We start from the raw sequence: 24,590 nt of genomic DNA, 5'->3' as shown, positions 1-24,590 counted from the left end.
AGACCTGAGGTTATCAGTAGCCGGCGCAGCAGAAGCCCCTGCCCCTTGGCTGGGCTGAATACTCACCGCCCGCTTCTGCGTACTAGCAGCAATCTTCTTTGCATGGGCGCCGCCATCTTGCTTCCTGGCCGACTTGCGACGAACCGGAAGTCCCGGTTGAACAGAGAACAGAACGGGGAGTGATGACGTCAGCGCCGGCCGCTCGCAGGAACCGGAAGCGAGTCCCAGCTCCCGCGAACATGCCTCGTGGTAGGCAACCATGGCGTACCAGTCTCCTGGACCCGCCACACTCACCCCACTGTCCTGGAAGTCGCCTGTCTCGTCCGTTCCCGCACCTGTGGATCGAGGTAGGGTGTACCGTGCTTGCGCCGGTTTACCTGCAGCCCTCTTACCACCATGGGGAGGGACGCCAGCGCGACGTGTGGAGGGGGGGGAAGGCGGCACTATGTCACCCGACGAAGCGCCGGGCGAAATAGGCCTAGGAGAAGCGCTGTGACCCACGCGCGGCGGTGCAGCCATTACTGCACCCCGAACGGGAACGGGGCTGGGGCTTAAGCGAGCGGGGGGGGGGGGCGGATAACCCGCTGCGGCCTACCTCGGGTAGCTGCTCCCGGCTGTTCCACGACCGGATCCGATCCCTCTTTTCTTCCCGTCGCCAACAGGGATTCCAGCCAGGCAGGCCCCTCCAAGGCCACCCACTGTGCCACCTGCCTCAAAAGATCCTCCGCCATCTGTACAGACCGACCACCGCAATCGACAGGAAAAACGCTCTGAATCTTCCAGCTCCAACGAAGGTTGTTTCTCCCACTGCTTCTTGAAGGTAAGAGGGCTTTCTGCCCCAAACCCCAGCCTTATATCCCCTTAACCACGCCCCTCTTACCCCTTGTTCATCAATCCTGATCCTGGGCATTATTTAAACGTTCCATCCTTCTTTAACCCCTCGCAGTCCCTGACACTTTCCCTATGCGCTTCAGTGTCTGCAACACTTGTAGTGGGGCACAGCAAAAAATCATACACCACACGGTAAAGGTTTTACTTTTTGTGTGGGTCTTATAGATGATGCATGCTTCTGTATTGACATTCATCACATACGCCAGGAGATTTTCATATGCTCGGAACATAGTTCCTAAACACAATGTGAACAGAGCCTTGTTAACCTTATGAATGGCAAGTAAAACTGTAAAATGGCTGCACATGTAAAATGAAGGTAAGTAATAGGCAAATGATGTATTAGGTTTACGGAAATAAGGATTGCTTGTGCAGTTATGTGCGGTTCATGTAAATAAGTTCTTGCAAAAAAAAAAGGAAGCTCCAAATGACATATTTGGTATTATTTAGAATTGAAATGCTATGCAAAGATGTACACTGCTTTGTCTGTTTGCTTAAAGGGGTTATCCAGAATTGTAAAATTGATGGCCTACCCTTTGGCCTTATTCACATGAGCGTATTTCACGTCCATGTTACGCGCGTTAAAAAAACGCACGCCACACGAACCTATGCAATTCAATGGGGCCATTCAGACATTCAGTGTTGTTCACACAGCCTGTGCCCTCTGCGTAAAACTCACTGCATGTCCTATACTTGTGCGTTTTTTACGCATCACGCACACATTGAAATCAATGGGTGCGTGAAAATCATGGACCGCACATGGATGCACATCCGTGTGCCATGCGTTTTTTACACAACAGTTGCTAAAGAAATGAGGAGAAAGAGAAAACCACCTCCTTCAGTTTATTTTGCTGACGTAAAAAATGTGTGACATACGCGCATAAAAAATGCAGACACGCACCATACACGGATGTCACACGGAACTGCAATGCAGGAAAAACGCTTCATTTTTTATGCGCGCAAAACGGACACGTTCGTGTAAATAAGGCCTTGGGGTAGGCCATCAGTTTTAGATCCTACTCTCGCCACTTGAATGGGACAATGCTGCAATATTTTGCACAGCCACTAGGAAAGTAACAACGTGTGCAAGTACAAACAGAAATGAAATCAATGTAAATAATAAAGAGGTTCCAGCGCTCGTACAAGCGCCGTAGCCGCTTCAAACATGGGGTGGTGGTGCTGAGAGTCGGACCCCCACTGATCCAACATCAATTTTAAAATCCTGGATAACCACTGTTTGAGTTGTCACTATAGATTTTCTGCAGTTCAGAACCTTTCAGTATTGTGTAAGAAACCAGTGGCAGTTTATATTAAAAAAAAATTATTGCAACGCTTAAAAAACTGCCACAGTGTGCTTAACAAAATCCCAAGGGGCCAGTCACTGCACCTGTACTTTGTGCATATATAGAGCTTGGGATTGTTTGCTTGATTTTTACTTTTTTTGTGGCCATTTTCCTATAAGTACATCTTGTTCTATTCCATGCTTATCCTCCTGGTCTGTGAAATCAGCATCACTCCTCTCCCTATTTTGGTTTAGAAATGCGAAACATTAATTCATATAAAATTCCATTATGGTTGAATTTGCCAAGCTGGACAGAAGGATCCGGTATTTGCTACCCACTTCATAATCCTTGGGCCGCATAATCTGCCTTTATGGTATGTCCGCCCTTGATTATGAGAAAGTAATGAGCGAGAGAGTTATGTTTTTTTTTTTTATTTCTTCCAGTTCCTCTGCTTGAAGAATATCCGAACGTTCCTTTCAACTAGCATTGAAAAATTTGGGATGCGCCGAGCCGACATGTTTGAAGCTTTCGACCTGTTTGATGTCAGAGATTTTGGAAAGGTAAAAGCTATGACTTTGTATGTATAATCTACACGTGGAAGAGTAGCATGTTATCACAGTCTGATTATACTCCATAATAAAAAGGAAACGGTACAAACGAAATCTAATGCTTGTGAATTAATAGAAAATAAGGATATCATTTTGGATCCAAAACTACAAAATGTCAGACATTTTGATCCTCTTGGAGCTTCCTCATACATCAAGATGGATTTCTTCTTAAAGCAGCGTAGTAACCCTTAACTTATGCGCCATCAGTCCGCAAATAGTGTTTTGCTTTATGCACGTCTTTTGTTTATTCTTAAATGTTTTAGTTTTGCGAAGTAGGAGGCTGGATTCAGACACGGCATTTTGCTGCATGTTTTGTGGAGTTTTCATTGGTGTTTTTCACTGTGTTTTTTTTTTTTGGTCAAATTCCGGCCATTCCGGTGTTACTTTGAAGTCTATAATGAATTATTGAAACACCACCAAAAATGTTTCGAAAAACGCATGTTACATTTAAATAACACATGAGTTTTTTATGGTGCCGGTTATATAGTATTTTGGAATCTAAATTAGCAGCCACCATGTGAACATTGCTGTGTGTTGGGCTGCAGGAGAACCAATTGTAATCATAATATGCCAGCAGATCCTGCAAGATGGACAACTGAAATCAATGTTCGGTTGTCCATTCTGCATGTCGGCATAGCATCAACTCACCAACTCAAGTCACTATTTAGCCCCAGCGAAATTTAAATGGATCTCTAGGATCCCCCTTATTGATGTTCGTTCCTTCAGTATATGTGTTCTCAATTAACTAATACTTTTATTCCCGCTGGTAATCTATAGTTAATCTGTAATTGCTGTAATGCAAATCTTATCTCTTCACACATAGATTTAATGGTGAGCTTGTGGTGGGCATAAAGGAATGGTCTGAGATTATAAAAAAAATGGGACTGTTTTTTCTTTTCAGAAACAACACGTTTATGGACTGGACTGTTTCTGGTATTGTAGGAGATCCTTATGCAAGTGAATGGGGCTATACAGTTTAGCTGTGGTCCCTCATCATACTTATGCCCTGAAGGACCAGATTTAAAGAATAACTCCAGTGAGCTGCTTAAAAATAGGCACCTAGAATCAAAGAATGAGTGCTCTACTCCAGAGTAGATAGATAGATAGATAGATAGATAGATAGATAGATAGATAGATAGATAGATAGATAGATAGATAGATAGATAGATAGATAGATAGATAGATAGATAGATAGATAGATAGATAGATAGATAGATAGATTGGATAGATAGATTGGATAGATAGATTAGATAGATAGATAGATAGATAGATAGATAGATAGATAGATAGATAGATAGATAGATAGATAGATAGATAGATAGATAGATAGATAGATAGATAGATAGATAGATAGATAGATAGATAGATAGATAGATAGATAGATAGATAGATAGATAGATAGATAGATAGATAGATAGATAGATAGATAACACCAGCACTGTTTGAAGCAGGCAGTTTCGCTTTGCAGTGCAAAAGGGGAGGGGCCAGGGATGAGGAGTAGAAATGTAATGTGAGCTAGCAGATTTCGGGCTATGTCCCGCTGTACCGGGAACCAGGCAGTTTGCCCTGGTTTCAACTGTATATTCCCGGTTCACTGAATGCAATGACCAGGCTTAGTGTAACCCAGTGAATCACGCCGCTTGCATTGAGTTACAGGCGGCACGATCAGCTGTGCTGTCAAACAGCTTACCGGCAGCACGTTCGTCAATCGGAGCGCACAGGGAGAGAGTCTCACATGTTGCTACTGCTTTCTATAGAAGGCAGTGTGTACAGAGATTTATGATATCTCTAGTACCCGGTTTACTGAAACGGTGATCGGGCACAGAGTGTGAATCAGCAGAGCGGGCAGCGAGAAACGCCGCTATTACTGATTCACCGTTATCCCTGACAGCTGACATGTTACACGGTAGGTGATAGATCCCATGCAAGTCTGTTTTACACCTTAGTCCATTTACATTTGAATTGACAATACATACTGCTCTGTTCACAACCACAGTATAGTGTGAATGATGTGCACAATTTAACATTTTAATGTTGGTCTTCATCCCTCAATCCCATTTGGTGGTTTTCAAATAAAATAGAATAAAACTAACCAAGTGGGATTGTATTGAATACATAGGGTGTTTTAAGGGACCGTTCACCCTATTTCCCGCTGGTACAATATACTTTGCACAGCCGAGCTAATATCTTACACTCTGAATAAGTGTTATATTTTAATACCATTTGCACCCAAGTTGGGTACTACTCGGGGACACCAAACCCAACAAATTAAGTATTCAGAAGCATCTTTTTTAAGAATAACAAAAGTTTTTTGTTACATCGTTATTCTCCATCTTTATCCCCTTCCCTTCATATATATAGACTTGATCGTGGTGGTGTACTCCTGATGTAACAATACAAGTGCATCCCTGTGGATACTTTTCCATATGTAGAGATGTGGCTTAGCTTTTAAGAAATGTGTGCGCTGCAAACTTTGTCCCTTGTTACGATTGTTGAAAGTTAGGAAATATGTTGTAGGGACAGTGACCGGAGACTGTGCTGCAGCTCCACTGTATCTGTAATATGGCAGACAATGATAACAACTGTTAGTGAATTATGAGGAAAGAGAGGTCTGCAGCACAAACGGCTGAGTTTCAAAAGGAAAGGCTCAATAAAGGTACTACGCATGAAGACTATGAAAAGCATTACAGATTTTTAAGACTTAAAGTTTTCCCGAGTACTGAGACCCCCACTGATCACTAAATCGAAGCTGCAGTAGTGCTCGGGTGAGCGCTGTGCTACTTCGTTTCTCATTGGCTTTCCTCAGAGCGGTGTACGGGCTCAATAGAAAGTCTATGAATCTGTACATCGCTCGCTCTGCCTTTTCGAGGAAAGCTGATCAGAAATTAAGGGTGACAGCGCTCAACGAGTGCTACTGCAGCTTCGATTTAGCGATGGAGTCTCAGTGCTCAGACCCCCGCCAATCAAAACTTCTAACATGTCACTATGACATGTCAAGAGTTTTTAAATGTTTAGTTACCCTTTAACCTGGTCATCCTTTGTAATTTTTTTCTGACCATTAAACTGAAGCTGTCTGTATGCTATGTTCTGGAACTTCCAAAGGGGCATTTCTCAGAAGAGTGTACGTCATATCTGACAATCCGTCCTATGATTAACTATGATTCAGACAGTGGCAGGATATTTTAATACAATCTATGGCCCACAAATATAAAATGTATTCAAAAGTTAAAATTCACCTTAAAATGTAGATTCACTTTTGTACGCTATTTTACAGGAAAGGCTCTGTTCACATCTGCGCTATCAATTGCATTTTTCTGTTCTGTCATGGAGTCAGAAAAACAGAATTCAGTGCTATGACCGATCCTTCACATGACAGACATCAACGGCACCAGATGGACCCCATTGACTTTAAATGACTACTTTGGGTTTCATTCATGGTGCCCATTAAAGATAGAGGCTCCTATTAAAGCCTCCAATGCACATTGGAACATAGCTTTACTTAAATCTAGATATAATGTTCAGTAGATTTGTGAATATTTTGTTCAGGTCTTAAGCTGCAGTCTGTATTATCATCCATAACTGCATTCAGTATTACATTAATCTTATTTCTACGGGGGTGGCATACAGTGGTGAAACAAAGATCAGTTAGGCTGGATTGTTAGCCATCCATCTTTCACCCAGAGATAGGCAGCACTAAGAGTCTCTGGCAGCCACTTCTCTCTTTTCACATATGTTATAGATATATTAACTTGATTATTTTTTAGAGAGCCTTTCACCTGACTGAAAACATGTACATCTGCAAAAACGTTGTCTCACTTTAAAAAAAAAAATCTAGCCGCCTCCATTATTTAGATATCGGTCTCGTTCTATATGGTGCCCGATATGTAAATAACCCCCTGAACTGTCAATGGGGCGTGTAAATGGCCAGGGGGGCGTGTTGCTTATCTCTGTGACACTGTCCAATCAGCTACTGACAGTGTCACAGCAGCTTGTGCTGTGTGATCTCTCCCGTGAGATCACACAGTCTTGTCTGCCGAGAGCTGAAGAGTGAGAGCGCACGCGCACACACACCTCCGACGCCGCTGCCTAGGATAGTCCCGACCGACACGGAACAGAAGAAGAAGAATTCACCTTCTTCTCCTCTTCTGTTCCGTGGCGGTGCTGTGTGTACGTCCGTGTGCGCACTCGCTCTCCTCTCTCCAGCTCTTGTCAGACAGTGAAGGAAAGACTGTGTGATCTCGCGAGAGAGATCACACAGCACAAGCCGCTGAGACTGTCCGTAGCTGATTGGACAGTGTCACAGCGATGTTACACGCCCCCATGCCATTTACATGCCCCATTGACAGTTCAGGGGGTTATTTACATATCGGGCACCAAATATAACGGTACCGATATCTAAATAATGGAGGAGGCTAGAATTTTTTTTTTTTAGTGAAACAAGGTTTGTGCAGCAGTTCCTATTACATGGTGCACTCAGCTATACATACAGGTGAAAGGTTCTCTTTAAGTACATAAAGTGACCATGATCTACTACACATGTGAATATTCTTTATGGGCGGTGTGAACACAAAGCGAGACTCAGGCGGCTGTTTCAGTTCCTGTGTGGGTTTCACTCACTTCCTGTTACAGCTGTACTATTTCAGAATCTGCTGGGGAACTCCATCTTACAGCACAAAAGAGTAGAAAAGGCCTGATATGATGTGTTGACAGTGTATGAAACATGATTGCAAGCAAATATTATTCTGTGCTGACACATGACCCCTTATAAAGCCCCAATAAACCAGTGATCTAACCTTTTGTAAGGAGCAGGGGAAGACAGCTCACCATGTGCCTGTATATTTGAAGTTCAATCATTCACCATCATGGGTATGTCTTGTCTGATATTTGACACAAGGAAGTTGGGGCTTTGAGGAAGCTATTTTAACTGCCAAGGTGAAGAGGACTGAATTATCAATATACCTATATTGGATCACCTGTTTTGGGCCCCTGCTGTACCCTGAGCCCCTTAAACCGCCAACCAAAAACTCTTTACTCACTTGAGTGTGTGTCTCGATGGAATAAACACACAATATGGGGAATAATTATCCTATATATTGCTCTGCAGGCTGTAGCTGGCAGGCAATGTAGCCTGTCCCCTCTCATTTGCTGTAAAACTGGGAAGAGGAGAGGATGATATGCTATAGGATGTAAGGGAAGAATTTGTTGCTGAAATGAGAGAATATGTTGAAGAGGGCATATGGCAAATATTGTATAGAGGGATAGAAAAGGGAGAATGTAATGCCAGGAGAAGGAAATGAGAGACTATGCTGGTTTTGTGAGTGTGGCTAATTGATTCAGAAGAGTGTGAAAAATTTGACATGTCAACCTCTACATTGGAAACCTTTCATTAATAACAGGACTCTAAGGGGGTACCCAAAAATAGCTGCTCCATACCATTTACACCATTAATCTAGCCCTGTTGTGGTGACATCATTTCTATGGTGATGTCACTGCTGATGACCAGTGTCCCCTTTAGGCAATGGGTAATGAAATAAAAAGTTAAAATGTCACAGCTAGGGACGTGCCAGACATGAATGTCATAAGTGATGGTCCTATAAATTGAGCGTCAGGACCTGCATCTGCCAGAAAGCCGTAGCAGCTGCACCGAGAAGCAGTGGTGGCCAATGCTGGAGGCCTGGTGCGTCCCTTTGAAGATAACAAAGTGGCTGATGTTGTTGCAGGCGTGACATCATGGTGGTCAAAGTCACTGCCTTGGTGGCATCATGGGTGTTGTCAGGAACACAGACTGGTAGGTTCCCTGTAGGACATCAGTACATGTGCTGCCATCACAGAAGTAACATTATCTGATGTCTCCTTTAACCCCTTAAAGATTGGGCCTTAAAGTATACCTTTTTCAGGTGCCTTTCAGAATAAGCTGTCATATGTGTGTACATGAGGAATAACACTATTTCTGGCCATTATGACTTGTATGAGGCATTTTTTAGCAGTTTTCCCCTCTGCATGCTCTTTCTTTAATTCTCAGTCGCCTCTGAGCTAGTGGGTGGAACCTAACGGCTATCATGTCTTCTTTACACCGCACACATAGAGATAGGAGAGCAGGATTCTCCTCTTCTATCTACCACATACAGTGAAGGAAATAAGTATTTGATCCCTTGCTGATTTTGTAAGTTTGCCCACTGTCAAAGACATGAACAGTCTAGAATTTTTAGGCTAGGTTAATTTTACCAGTGAGAGATAGATTATATTTAAAACAAAACTGAAAATCACATAGTCCAAATTATATATATTTATTTGCATTGTGCACAGAGAAATAAGTATTTGATCCCTTTGTCAAACAAGACTTAATACTTGGTGGCAAAACCCTTGTTGGCAAGCACAGCAGTCAGACGTTTTTTGTAGTTGATGATGAGGTTTGCACACATGTTAGATGGCATTTTGGCCCACTCCTCTTTGCAGATCATCTGTAAATCATTAAGATTTCGAGGCTGTCGCTTGGCAACTCGGATCTTCAGCTCCCTCCATAAGTTTTCGATGGGATTAAGGTCTGGAGACTGGCTAGGCCACTCCATGACCTTAATGTGCTTCTTTTTGAGCCACTCCTTTGTTGCCTTGGCTGTATGTTTCGGGTCATTGTCATGCTGGAAGACCCAGCCACGAGCCATTTTTAATGTCCTGGTGGAGGGAAGGAGGTTGTCACTCAGGATTTGACGGTACATGGCTCCATCCATTCTCCCATTGATGCGGTGAAGTAGTCCTATGCCCTTAGCAGAGAAACACCCCCAAAACATAATGTTTCCACCTCCATGCTTGACAGTGGGGACGGTGTTCTTTGGGTGATAGGCAGCATTTCTCTTCCTCCAAACACAGCGAGTTGAGTTAATGCCAAACAGCTCAATTTTAGTCTCATCTGACCACAGCAACTTCTCCCAATCACTCTCAGAATCATCCAGATGTTCATTTGCAATCTTCAGATGGGCCTGTACATGTGCCTTCTTGAGCAGGGGGACCTTGCGGGCACTGCAGGATTTTAATCCATTACGGCGTAATGTGTTACCAATGGTTTTCTTGGTGACTGTGGTCCCAGCTGCCTTGAGATCATTAACAAGTTCCCCCGTGTAGTTTTCGGCTGAGCTCTCACCTTCCTCAGGATCAAGGATACCCCACGAGGTGAGATTTTGCATGGAGCCCCAGATCGATGTCGATTGACAGTCATTTTGTATGTCTTCCATTTTCTTACTATTGCACCAACAGTTGTCTCCTTCTCACCCAGCGTCTTACTTATGGTTTTGTAGCCCATTCCAGCCTTGTGCAGGTCTATGATCTTGTCGCTGACATCCTTAGAAAGCTCTTTGGTCTTGCCCATGTTGTAGAGGTTAGAGTCAGACTGATTAACTAAGTCTGTGGACAGGAGTCTTTTATACAGGTGACCATTTAAGACAGCTGTCTTTAATGCAGGCACCAAGTTGATTTGGAGCGTGTAACTGGTCTGGAGGAGGCTGAACTCTTAATGGTTGGTAGGGGATCAAATACTTATTTCTCTGTGCACAATGCAAATAAATATATATAATTTTGACTATGTGATTTTCTGTTTTTCTTTTTATATAATCTATCTCACTGGTAAAATTAACCTAGCCTAAAAATTCTAGACTGTTCATGACTGACAGTGGGCAAACTTACAAAATCAGCAAGGGATCAAATGCTTATTTCCTTCACTGTATATTTAGAAGCTGCAGCAACATGGAGATTATACAGCAGTAATAAGCAGTGTAGCTGAGAATCCAGCAGCACTAGGGTGTCATAGAAATCTTACCAGCAGCTGCAGCATGTCTTTCTTTCTCTCTGCTCCTGCTTACTTCTCCTGCTCCCCCACCTCTCCATAGACTTGTATTAGCAGTGTGTCTGTGTCTGACTCACTCTCTCTGTGCTCCTTCCTCCTGCTCCCTCTCCCCTCTCCATAGACTTGGATAGGTAGGCAGTGAAGAGACACACCCTACCATCAGCAGCCTGCAAATTCAGATTACAGGAATGGAGACAGCTAGTGTCAGTGACTTCACACAGAATTTGCATGGATAAAAAAAAACCTACATTTTGACAGTAAGTAAATTACAAAGTTGATCTATATCAGGTATACTATTAGAGTAGCATAGGTTGTTTGAAAAGGTATTGTTCATTTCAGGATGCAGTTTTTTTTTCTTCTTTTTTTTCTTCCTTTTTTTGCATTCCTATAGCCATAACTTTTTTATTTTTCATCGATGTAGATGTGTGAGGGCTTGTTTTTGCGTGACGAGTTATATTTTAAATGGCACAATTTTGGGGTATATATAATGTATTATATAACTTTTCTAAAAAAAAAATTGGGGCGATTGGGAAAAAAACACCAATTCCCCCATTGGTTTTTGGGATTTGTTTTTACTGCACTCACCGTGCAGTATAAATATCATGATAAAATGACTAACAGGCATTATTACTGAACAGCCCTAGGGGACTATTGTTAGGCTGTGGACTGCCAGTATTAAACCATCAGCCCTGATGCTGTCAAAGGGGCTGGTGGGCAAGTGACAAAGCCTCCACCACTTACAGCACTGCAATGTTCGTCAGTGATCTAAGTATTCTCCATTAATGCAAGAGAACAACAGGAAAACACGCAAGGACAGTTGCTGTACTCGCACGATCAATTTCCTCAAAATGTGGTGCTCCCACAATGTACATGCATTGCCAACGCTCTTGCCGGAAATTCCGCTCCTGGAGAAGCACCTGACCTCACTATCCATATATGCCAGTGATGTCAGGGAATACTCGGGAAGAGGAACCACTTGCCAGAGCGTCGGCAACACTCTGGCTGGGGATTCAACTACTAGAGGGAGCCCCAATGGTGCTATCTACAGGGAGGGGGGTGTCACTATCTACAGGGGATGTGTGTGTGTGTGTGTGTGTGTGTGTCGCTATCTACAGGGGATGTGTGTGGCACTGTCTACAGGGTGTGTATGTGGCACTATCTACAGGGGGTATGTGTGTGGCATTATCTACAGGGGGTGTGTAGCACTATCTACAGGGGGTGTGTGTGGTAATATCTACTGTGTGTTTGTGAGTGTGTGTGTGTGTGTGTGTGGCACTATCTACAGGGTGTGTGTGTGTGTGTGTGTGTGTGTGTGTGTGTGTGGCACTATCTACAGGGTGTGTGTGTGTGTGTGTGTGTGTGTGTGTGGCACTATCTACAGGGTGTGTGTGTGTGTGTGTGTGTGTGTCGCTATCTACAGGGGATGTGTGGCGTTATCTACATGGGGCTGTGTATGGCACTATCTACATGGGGCTGTGTGTGACACTAGCTACATGGGGCTGTGTGTGGCACTAGCTACAGGGGTGCATGTGTGGCAGTATCTACAAGTGGCGTGTGTGGCAGTATCTACAAGTGGCATGTTTGGCACTATCTACAGGGGGCTGTGTGCCACTATCTACAGAAGGCATTGTGGTATTATTTACAGGGTGTGTGTGTGTGTGTGTGTGTGTGTGTGTGTGTACAGCACTATCTACAGAGGGCACTGTGGCACAATCTACAGAGGGCACTGTGGCACTATCTACAGGGTGTCGTGGAAATCCATCGCTCAAAATATATTAGACTGAGGCTGGGTTCACACGACCTATTTTCAGACGTAAACGAGGCGTATTATGCCTCATTTTACGTCTGAAAATAGGGCTGCAATACGTCGGCAAACATCTGCCCATTCATTTGAATGGGTTTGCCGACGTACTGTGCAGACAACCTGTTATTTACGCGTCGTCGTTTGACAGCTGTCAAACGACGACGCGTAAATGGACTGCCTCGGCAAAGAAGTGCAGGGCACTTCTTTGCCACGTAATTTGAGCTGTTCTTCATTGAACTCAATGAAGCACAGCTCAAGATTTACGAGCGTCTCAGAGCGTCTCAGACGCCTCGTAAATTACGAGGAGGAGCATTTACGTGTGAAACGAGGCAGCTGTAAACAGTCTGTCTTTTCACACGTAAATGCCTCTCATCGTGTGAACATACCCTGAAATTTATACGAGTCCAAACAGACTCTCAAGGCCAGACCCCATTAGTCAGTATCCTAATTAGGATATTTCACCGATATATATCGAGAGAGGAGAAGAAAACACACAGACACTGCTGATATGTTCAAAAATACTCCTCTGAAGGATTTATTACCAGACTCAAACTGTTAAACTGAAATTCAGAAGGGGTGTAGGCTTGAGGTTAACCAATCAGAGACAATGTGACAATATTTGTTATTCAGTAAAAAGCATACAATAAAATACATCCCAGATACATCATTATAATTCTTCACACATTAGGTTTGCAGGTGGCCTTATCTCTTTTGGACAGAATGTTCCCGTGGAGATGGGGGGGAGACCTTCCTTTACGCATACTTGCCACCCTCCCTTCTTACTCCCTGTCCATTCTCTACAAACTTTGCATGGGAACCAAGGTCAAAGATAAAACATACGAAATCAACATTACTTGTATTAAAGGAACAATGAATTTTCTATTCACTACAATAAAACCAAGATGGAAACTCCAGACAAGATGGCTGCTGCACGAAACGAAATCATTTAAACATTATCATCACTTTCATATAATACATATCTTAGTAATTCGGCATCCTGCTTGATAATTCACAATGTAATTTCATACAGAGAATATAAGCAAATAAACCATCCTTCACAAACCCCCCTTTTTCTCATATTAAATTACAGAAATTATATATTATGATTATGAAACTCAAACAATATATCAATAGGGCCACAACTAATATGATGCCATCACCAATGTCCGGTTTGGGTATGGGGTCCCACCAGTGTATTGACAAGTCCTGTACATCATCGTCCTTTTCTTCACCTGTCTTCTGATTAAAACACTTGATACTGCTGACGGATTCACTCAGGTCTTTGGTCTTTACTTTGAACTTTGCTGATGTCATCAGCACTTGGTTTGGTCCTTCTCATCTTTCAGACCCCGTCTCTTTTAGTTTACGTCACCAGGCTGTACATAGCACCTCATGCTGTGAGCCTGGTGTGAGATTCCACGTAGGCGGATTAGTGGAGTTTTATTGTGACTACCACAAACCCTCCGCTCATCTGTCTTCTTCCTCCGGTAAGTTACTTGTCTGGGCGGCTGCTTGGAATTGTGACACTGCCGTCAGTTCATGACAAACGCGTTGTACTGGCTCCGGCTGCGCCTGCCGCACATCAGTGATGGAGTTCATCGTATTAAAAATCTTTTAGTTCATACTTACTGGCACTTGCTGGGGACCCTCAACCCTTGTCAATTGTTAAAATAAATACTAATCTGGTGATAACATCTACGTACTATAATAGTTGTTCTAAGTACATACAATAACAATGTCAAACCCTTAAACTAAATCAAACAAACACCTTTTATATAAGAAAAACTTCTCTGTTCCAATGGACATGGCACCTAGAAGATGTGTAATTATTGGGTACATTTCATTTGCACTTGGTGTCACACTTTCCAGCAGGATTTGTACCTTGATCTGAGCTGATTGCCTGGAACATCTCCAGCTCACCAAAATATACACAGATTCCACATGTTTATCTGACAAATGTCGCAAACCAATTTGTCTTACTCTAATTTGTATTGCATGGGAAGGCCTCTCAAGGTCTGTTCTCTTTGTGGGAGGCGGGTATGATAAGGTTGGCATCGGTCTGCCAGGACTGTTCTGTAGGCAAATCAAACAGCTCTAACAGAATTTAGCAGCAACAGCTGTAAAGCCTGGGACATAGCAATTAGATCTTACCAAATCGATCCTTGCTGTCTTGGGGCATATGTGAGGTCATACACCATCAATACAAGTGCTATCAAGAATGCCTTGGGTGTTACCGGTTCACCTTCCCTTATCCGTCCACATTCTGTTAGAATCTGGTTCTCGCGCCTCCATTCAGAGTTGGACTCTTCCTGTGGAGAACAAACTTTTTCATTGTATAAACATTAATTGATCTTAATCAAATAATTAATTTGAAGAAAAACATTAACAAATAACATCTTTACATCAAACGTTCACATTGAGCAATAACTAGAAGTGATACATGCAAACTAATTTTTCTTCTTTATATATATATATATATATATATATATATACACACACTGCACAGAATTTTCCTTTCACAATAATAACAACAAAAAACAAATAACTAAAAAATTTTTCAAATGGGAATATTCCACTTCTGTACCTTTTATCTGACACCTCCAATAGTCCAATGCTAAGGCTGATCCAGAACTTTACATAAAACTTAACTTCAGTATTTAATATTCCCACAACACTTCTTAAATACAGTTATTAAACAAACTAACTTTGGAATAACATCTGGAGAACTGCTGATATCTTATTGTACAAACACCAGGTCAATCCTTGGGATAACACTGTTCCCCTGTCACTTACACACAACGTCTGCAGTGGGGAAGATACCGGCCGGGCTTCAGGCCCCCCTGAGAACAGGTCTACACACACGAGCACATTACCATACACTTCTACCTCGGGTAGTTGTATGTTCTGCAGTCGCTGGGACGGATAATCTGGCCGGGCAGGTACCTTTGCTGTTTTACCTATGTCACGCCGTGCGCACATCATGCCGGCAGCTACAAACTTAGTGGTGGCATTATTGTATCCAGGGACAAGCCAATTTACTGATACCTGGCTGCACATTCCCTTGTTGTCAGGTCTGTCTTCTCTTGCTCTCTCAATTGGCTTACCCGATGATCCAATAAAATTCCTACTACCAATGGGCCCATAATTGTAGGCGATGCCAAAAGCGTACCTAGAGTCAGTGTAAATGTCGGCCGTCTTACCTTCTGCCAGGTTACAAGCCTCAGCGAGCACCTCCAGCTCCGCTCCTTGAGATGAAGAAGAAGGTGAGAGTGGTTTCTGGGTAATTTACCTTGTGCCTTGTATCCTGTTCTACACATACTGTATATGATGAAGTATGTCTACATTACAAATTTACATTGGAAACCCATGTCACATATAGATAGAACATTTCAAAAGGGTGGAGTTTTATTGTTCCACATTCATCTGATAATCCAGAACACTTGTAAATCCCACCCACCAGGTCCTGTAAATACCTGATTAATACAAAAACAAACAAATTATGTTACTGAAATCTGGCATAAAATAAACAATATTGAAACAATATTTTTGTTTTGCCTTCTCCCCATCTAAATCTGTAAAGACTCTTCTGTGGGTGACGTCACCTCTGCCTCCTGTGTAAATTTGCTGGAGGGGGATGGTCTCTTACACAATACCTCATATTGGGTGGAGACTACAGCACAGCTTACCCAGTGCCATATTCACCGTTCTGGAAGGATCTGGAACCATCTACACAGAAATACCTCAAAATGTAGGTTACTGTAATACACATTTAACCTGGATTACTCATAGTGGTCTCATACACATTTTGTAGATCTCCTAGAACCAAATTCATTAATTCAAAACAAAATAAAACACAAAACAAAACGACCTGATCAGTCCCTTCACCATTCCCTCCTATTTGGACTCTGCGAAAGTAATGTGGCAGGGTTCAAAACTATAGGTCAACATAATAAAATTGGGCACTCTATCGGGGGGGGGGGGCACTAGTTTAACCCCCTGTAATACACAACAGCCTGGAACAAAAAAAAATTACTTTCTCCTGACAAAAATACATTTTATCTTTAAAATGACCTGCAACCATTTACCTGTAAAACATCTCACATTTTCAAAAATGACGTTTAGGCAGCACCATAGCACATGCCTCATGTGTGAAAACAAAAACAAAACAAATGTAATTAGTTATTCAATAACACAGAAAATAATATATCTGGTAATATTAATTACTGCAAACCAATAAACTATACATAAAAATAGGGAACAGTGGGGGCACATACATTTTCAAGACCCCGTGTCTCACAATATCTGTATTTTAATTCATTTGACTCAACATCAAAACATTCCAACATTAAATCTTATCACATCATAACACATTAATATGCAGTATAGCTTTTTTCTTTTTACAAACAGATCCAGCCGGCTGTAATATTTTTCTCGCTTGGTGTAGTTACAGACGACTGCGCGTGCGCAAAGATAAGACACATTCCATTAAAAAAAAAAAAAAAAAGTGGAACTGATTTTAACCCCATAGACAAAACACTAACATTTTTTAGACATTACTGCTGTTAAAAATTGGAAACATACAATATAGTTCTGCTTTTATTGTGGCCATTAGTTTCAAACTTCAGACATGTTACATTACACACATCACACATCACACAGATGTCACATTACACACATCACACAGATGTCTCATCACATCACACATGTGACATTACACACATCACACAGATGTCACATCACGCCCGTTCACATTACACTCCCCCCGTTCTGACCCACATTAGTCACTGCAATATACCCGGCTGCTCCGTTTTCTTCACTCTTCCAATGAAAATTTACACCTGTATTTCAATTGTTCTTTCTCACATCATCTTACTTGTAATCACCTGCTTTGTCCTTTTAACTTCTGCCTTGTCCTGGCCACTCCACTCCCTTTCTCAACTTTCCGCAAACCATTCTATTTATCACATGCAAACATCCATCTTACCGCTGCCAGTCTCTTCAACAATTTTTTTTACAGTGTGTTATTTTGCCTTCACATACTTTACAATTAAAGCCCCAGCTCCTTTTGCTCATTCTAATGTTGGCCAGGACCAGTGCCCCAAAGCATCTTTGTCCAACTTCCTCCTGACCCCATGGTCGGAGAGCAGTAGGGTGATTTCCGGTAAATCCCCCACCTCCAGGCAAACAGGCCACGTTTGCCGACAGATATCTCAGACCAGTCTATCTCCTAGACTGTCTTACCAATACGATATCAAAAGTCGTTCTTCCAGACATTCTAGCAGTAGGATCCTCTGATCCCTCACTGTATTGAACATAAAGAACAGACAAAATGCTGCCAATCAACAACTACAAGAGCAAATTCTTCAACACAATCGACATTCATGAACCTCCATTGATAGCATATATCCCAAACTCTTTCCTCTAGCACTTTGCAATGGTTTCACATGCAAATTATATTTGGTAACATATATTTATCCTCCCCGCTCAGCCGTTCACTCTGTGGGTTGTAGTCTAGGGGCTATTATGTATGTTGGTGATGATTTCTTTAGGGGCTCTGGGTCTGAGCCAATACCAATGTCCTTCACTGTAATTACTACTACGACACAGGTGGCACCTGGGGTAAGTGTCAGGGTCATTCATTGAATACAGGATGTTATATTACAACGGTATTCAATCCAGCGGTCTGATGTTATTCTACTACAGACTTAATTACTTGGATGTTATTTTACATCAAAGTGTATATGCCGGATTATCACATGTGCTAGAAATCAGTCTGTACTGATTCCCACCTTATGCCAGTCTGGCAATGCATACAACTGGTTTATGGACCCTTACACACAATATCACTTGCTGGCAATAAGTTAGGAACATATAAATGATTTTCTAATACAGTATTCAAAGTTTTCCCTATTGCACTGGGTAATGGTATTGAGTGCAAATTCAATATAGACACAATTGCTTCTCCTTGCACTGGATTCTACATTATCAGGACTTAACCATTGAAGCCCCTGTGGTACTACAGGATATTACTCACAACTATCCAACTTTCCTCTCACCTACAAACAGTCAATACCTCCCAACTATAATCCCAGACAAACGGGTAACAGAACAACTATTAATCCTCAACAATTTTACACAACTAAATAACAAATTACGCTACAACAGAGCAGCAAGCACAAGTTTTGTTTTTTCCTCACAGTCCAGACTACAATCTTTTCATTTCAAATACTTCACATGTGAGTTACGACTTCTCTCCGCCATGCGCTACGTCATTGCATTCCTGAGGCGGAGGTCTTACACTTCTCACAATTTTTCTGGTTAACAATGTAATTGCTGGCAAAAATTCTCTCATGTCTTTCATATCAACAGTTTAAAATCACGTACACACCTGCAATCCTTCATCACACAAAAAGCTTCAACATACCTTTTTGTATCCATCTTTCAACCCACTGCTGATTAAGGGGGCCTCGTCCAGAAGATGTGACGTCATGACAGCTAGATTCCAAGGCTTACGCAATACATGTGTGAATGGTGTAAGAATAAGCTCCTTACCTACCACGGTTTTTTGTTATTCACAGATGCAAAGCCAGACCTCTCCAGTGACAGCTTATCAGACGTGCAGTCTCCCGGGTTTCGGCACCATTACTGTCGTGGAAATCCATCGCTCAAAATATATTAGACTGAAATTTATACGAGTCCAAACAGACTCTCAAGGCCAGACCCCATTAGTCAGTATCCTAATTAGGATATTTCACCGATATATATCGAGAGAGGAGAAGAAAAGACACAGACACTGCTGATATGTTCAAAAATACTCCTCTGAAGGATTTATTACCAGACTCAAACTGTTAAACTGAAATTCAGAAGGGGTGTAGGCTTGAGGTTAACCAATCAGAGACAATGTGACAATATTTGTTATTCAGTAAAAAGCATACAATAAAATACATCGCAGATACATCATTATAATTCTTCACACATTAGGTTTGCAGGTGGCCTTATCTCTTTTGGACAGAAGGTTCCCGTGGAGATGGGGGGGGAGACCTTCCTTCACGCATACTTGCCACCCTCCCTTCTTACTCCCTGTCCATTCTCTACAAACTTCGCATGGGAACCAAGGTCAAAGATAAAACATACGAAATCAACATTACTTGTATTAAAGGAACAATGACTTTTCTATTCACTACAATAAAACCAAGATGGAAACTCCAGACAAGATGGCTGCTGCACGAAACGAAATCATTTAAACATTATCATCACTTTCATATAATACATATCTTAGTAATTCGGCATCCTGCTTGATAATTCACTATGTCATTTCATACAGAGAGAATATAAGCAAATAAGCCATCCTTCACAAGGGGCACTGTATATATGGGGGCACAATCTGAGGGCCTAACTTCTATATGGGGACATAAAGGGAGCCTAACTTTTATATGGGGCACAAACTGGGGGCCTAACTCCCAATGGGGGCATAAACAGGGCGTAACTTCTATATGGGGGGACAAACTTCTGTTTTCTGCCGTTTTACTGCCACCGTGAATCCCCCCCGCTAAGGGGCCCACTAAGTCTGTGTCGCCCAAGGGCCCACATAAACCTAGAGCCGGCCCTGTAGAGGAATATTGGAACAGCCGCCAAAAGCAGCCGATCGGGCAGTGCCAATGAGTTGTCATGGCATCCAGGAGCCTATAATGAAGACCCTAGGTCTGCCATGTTTCACTTCCTATTAGGCCCTGAGGGCTTGCTTAATAGGAGACCATTAAAAGTACTATACACTGCAATACATAAGTTAACATAATTTATACAGCAGGGTGAATGCCGTAAAAATGAAACCCAAAAAACAATGAAGGAATTGCTGTATTTTTTCCACCCGACAAAATAATTCAAAGAAGTTTCTCAGTAAATTTTATGGTACAATAAATGGTGCCATTAGAATATACAACTTGTCCTGCAAAAACAATCGCTCATAAGGCTATGTTGACAGAAAAATAAAAAACTTATGGCAGAGAAAAATAAAACTGAAAAATCAAAAATATGCTTGGTATTTAAAACTCACAAAACTTTTGATATGTCATAGAGATCGGTTGTACGAAGACTGGCTCACTAGAAGAGCCATTTACAGTCAAAGATTTATGGTGCTCAGCTGAACGTTTCTGCACGTTCATTTCAGCGACGGTGGGGGTCTTACCACCTGAAGCCCACCGATTAAACCTTCTGATATGTCTCTATGACATATCAAAAGTTTTGCAAAGTACAGTTACCCCTCCCCTCCAGCTGAACAGGCTGCACTGGATCTATGCCTGCCCCTAGCTTATGATCATCTTTGTAATAGATTTTAAACAACTCAGCATTCTATGTTTACTTTGAATTTTTGGTTCTAGGTTATCAACATGCTGTCAATATTATCCTGGACTCAGATTGCACAAAGTAAAGGTTTTTTGTAAGTACTGAATTTTTGTTTCTTGACGTTTTATTTTTTGGGATAATAACAGAAATTATCAAAATGATGTGTTTTACAATAAGTATATGACATTCACTGCTTTGTTCTCAGGCCATTCCCTACTGAAGATTATGAAGCAGAGGATGACATCTATAGTGGTCTCTCCGATCAAATGGAGTAAGTTAGAAAACCACAGAGCTCCAGTAATAACACTAAGGAAGCCAAATCTTAATTTACTATTGCCTAATATTCACTTATTTTGGGAAATGCTCCCTTCACATTTTCCATCATTGCCCCGTGGATGCTGTGAATATGTCATAAATGTCTAAAGTGCAAAAACCCCTACTGTAGTCAGAAGCTTTTTATTATTCACATTCATCTCATGTTTCATTTCATACATACCATACCAAGGCAATTTTTAAAGTGTGTTTCCATAAACATGAACAAAAACTATTCAGGGTTATGTGTCTTGGGATGTACAATTAGGATATGTTCACATTGCTTTTAGCATATACACAGGGAAATTTGTGCACAGCCTTTTTTTTCAACTGTATTGAAAATCGTACTCAATCACACTTTCCAAAAAATGTATACCCCATTATGTATTTTTATTTTTTTGTTTTCAATAGTTTTTTATTAAACAGTTTTTTGTAATATAATAATAACACAGACTCGCAGAGTCTCAACTTTTGCATATCAATAATACAATTAAACAAAGTATTAGACCAACATGGTCTCCAATAAATCTCACATTATATATCATTCATGATGTCAACCCTTCTGCCAAATATATAGTATATAAATGTCTTCATTACTAACATAGGTAACCAATCTTGACATCACATTACTTTATAGAGTACCTTAACATGGCCTCTAAGGAAAAAATATAAGAGAGAAAAACAAAACACACACAATAAACAAAAGAAGGATAAGGAGGGGGGGAAGGAAAGGTGTAGGGTAGAAGGGTCTCCTAACCATCTCTATGTATTCACGAAAATGTGTGGTTCCTCCATGGGTCCCAAATGGCATCAAATTTGTCTAATGTACCCGCCAGCAGATGTGTTAGGCGGTCATTAACCATTATCCATGAGATCTTAGCGATCAACATATCCATAGACAACGTGGATGTTCGCCAGGCCCTAGCAATAGTTATTTTAGCTGCCAGAAACACATATCTGAGAAATTTACATGCGGGGGCCCGAACCTCGGGAATAGGACCGCATAGCAGAGCCGTAATCACATCCCTGGGGGGTTTGACTTGGATCACTGTGTTAATAAGCTGGTATACCTGGTTCCAAAATGTGGCAACCACCGGACACTCCCATAGAATATGCATTAGTGTACCCTCCGCACCACATTGTCTAAAGCAGTGCTTATCCACCAATGGGTTAAAGCGAGCTATACGAGTAGGGACCATATACCATCTCATTAATACTTTATAACCCGCTTCCACCAAGGATGTATTGATAGATAGTTTTGAGGTCGTACATGCCATCTCCCGCCACTGCTCCAATTCCACTCCCGTACCTAAATCGTGTTCCCATCGTGTCATGTAAGGGAGTTTACCTTCCGGAGTAACCAGATCGGAATATATCGTGGAAATTTTATGTCGTAAGCCAGAAAGCCAACACAGCCGTTCAAAAGTGGTCAATGTGCTGATGTCCCCCCTCCTGGATTTCCAGTTCAACAAGAAGTGGTGTATCTGGATATATCTAAAATGCTCCGATGGGGGCATCGAGTGTGAGTCCTTAAAGTAATCCAGAGTTCTGATATCCCCCCCTACAAAAAAGTCCTTAATCCTGTAAAACCCCTTATTGAGCCACCACCGGAATTCCATTCTACGCAGACCCGGAGGAAAGGCAGAATTACCCGTGATGGTCATGAGCGGATTATGGGGTGATTTAATATGGAATCTCTTTCTAAGCGAGTCCCACAGCTGTAACATCTGAGAAAGCACAGGGGAGAGAACCGGAGGCCTGTCCGAGGACTCCATCCACAGTAGCGTTTCCAGCGGGAAACTGGTACATGCGGCCGTCTCAATTTGCGTCCACTGGGGACAGTATGGTCTCGCATACATATCTGTAAATTGCGCCAGACGTGCTGCGTGATAGTATTGTTGGATATTGGGAACCCCCAGACCCCCCGCCGTTTTAGGGGTGAATAAAGTTTGTCTCTGTATTCTCGGTCTTTTAGAACCCCAAATAAACCCCATGATGAGCCCTTGGATTTGTCTCAGCGCCTTCTGAGGGACCACAATAGGGAGCGTGCGAAAATAATATAGCAATCTGGGCAATATCGTCATTTTGATGGAGGCAATGCGGCCAAACCATGAAAGATTAAGAGGGGACCATCTAGTGAGATCCGTAGCTATTTGTTGAAAAAGTGGAGGGAAATTGTCCTCGTAAAGGGACTCTATGGTAGGCGTCAATTTAATACCCAAATACGTCAATCTACGTGCATCCCAATGAAAATCAAAGTTAATTTTTAGGAGCTTCACTACCCCTATTGGCAATGTAAGATTCATTGCCACCGACTTGGAGTGATTGACCTTAAGCCCAGACAGCTTGCCAAACTGATCAAGAATATGAAAGAGATTCGGCAATGATGTGAGAGGTGTCGATATGAAAAGCAGTATGTCATCCGCAAACAAGGCACATTTGTGTTCTACTCCTCCCACCTTCACCCCCCTAATGTCGGGAGAATCTCGTATGAGGTTGGCCAATGGCTCAATAGCCAGCGCAAACAGGGAAGGCGATAGCGGGCACCCCTGTCGCGTTCCTCTGCATATTGGAAAAGCTCCCGACATAAATCCCCTAGAATTTATTTTTGCTGTAGGGAGACAATATAAGATCTTAAGAATAGACAAAAAACCCGTACCGAAGCCCATTCTCTCAAGGACATAAAACAAATAGTCCCAGGATAGCGAGTCAAAGGCTTTCTGAAGGTCAAGGCTTAATAACATACTTTGACGTCCGGAAGTGCCATCCCACCCCGAACGAACAGCTGAGATAATGTCCACAGCCCGTCTCGTCTGGTCTTCCGCCTGGCGGAGGGGTATAAATCCCGCCTGATCCTTATGTATATATGTGGCTAGGAATGAATTCAATCTAACCGCCAGAATTTTTGTCATAATCTTAAGATCCACATCAAGAAGGGATATCGGGCGATAGTTAGCCTGATCTGTATGATCCTTATGAGGCTTGGGGATAAGATGTATATAGGCTAGATTCGAAAAAGGGGGCAAATTGTTACCCTCCCGATAAGCATTGAACAATTCAACCATGTGCGGGGCCAGGACCTCCCTAAAGTGTTTGTAATAACCTGAGGAAAACCCATCTGGCCCCGGGGCTTTGTGAGCCTTCAGATTTTTAATAACATCCAATACCTCCTCCAATCTAAATTCAGCATCCAGTGTTTCTCTATCCCCTTGGGAAAGTTTAGTAGGGAATGTTTTTTCCAACAAGACCCTAGCCTTATTTTTATCAAACTGAGGTGGAGCTGAGTACAACGCTGAATAAAAATCCTGAAAGGCCTTTACAACTTTTGTGGGATTCTGTGATAAAGATCCATCCGCCAATCGCAGTTTCGGTGGTGTTGAGGTGTTAAATCGGGGCGTGAGGCGTCTAGAGAGTAATGTTCCCGGTTTATCCCCTTGTGTAAAAAACTTATGTTGTGACCAACGCAGACTTTTTTCCGCCCAACTTGTCAGACATAAATTTAATTCTGTTCTAGC

The 24,590-nt window shown here is 42.2% G+C and overlaps 1 protein-coding gene across 1 annotated transcript in view; it reads left to right on the top strand.

The window, feature by feature from the left end:
• VAV1 (vav guanine nucleotide exchange factor 1) overlaps positions 1–24,590 on the top strand; it is an 89,510-nt gene that overhangs the window by 22,517 nt on the left and 42,403 nt on the right. Inside the window, exons 2-4 of the mRNA XM_075853071.1 lie at positions 2,615–2,731; positions 20,799–20,857; positions 20,969–21,034. Coding sequence (XP_075709186.1) covers positions 2,615–2,731; positions 20,799–20,857; positions 20,969–21,034 — 242 coding nt within the window. The remainder of the gene's footprint in view (positions 1–2,614; positions 2,732–20,798; positions 20,858–20,968; positions 21,035–24,590) is intronic.

The sequence above is a fragment of the Rhinoderma darwinii genome, chromosome 2 (genome assembly GCF_050947455.1).
Source record: "Rhinoderma darwinii isolate aRhiDar2 chromosome 2, aRhiDar2.hap1, whole genome shotgun sequence".
Lineage (NCBI taxonomy): Eukaryota > Metazoa > Chordata > Amphibia > Anura > Rhinodermatidae > Rhinoderma > Rhinoderma darwinii.
The sequence above is the reverse complement of the archived record's forward strand: the minus strand, read 5'-3'. Positions and strand labels throughout refer to the sequence as shown.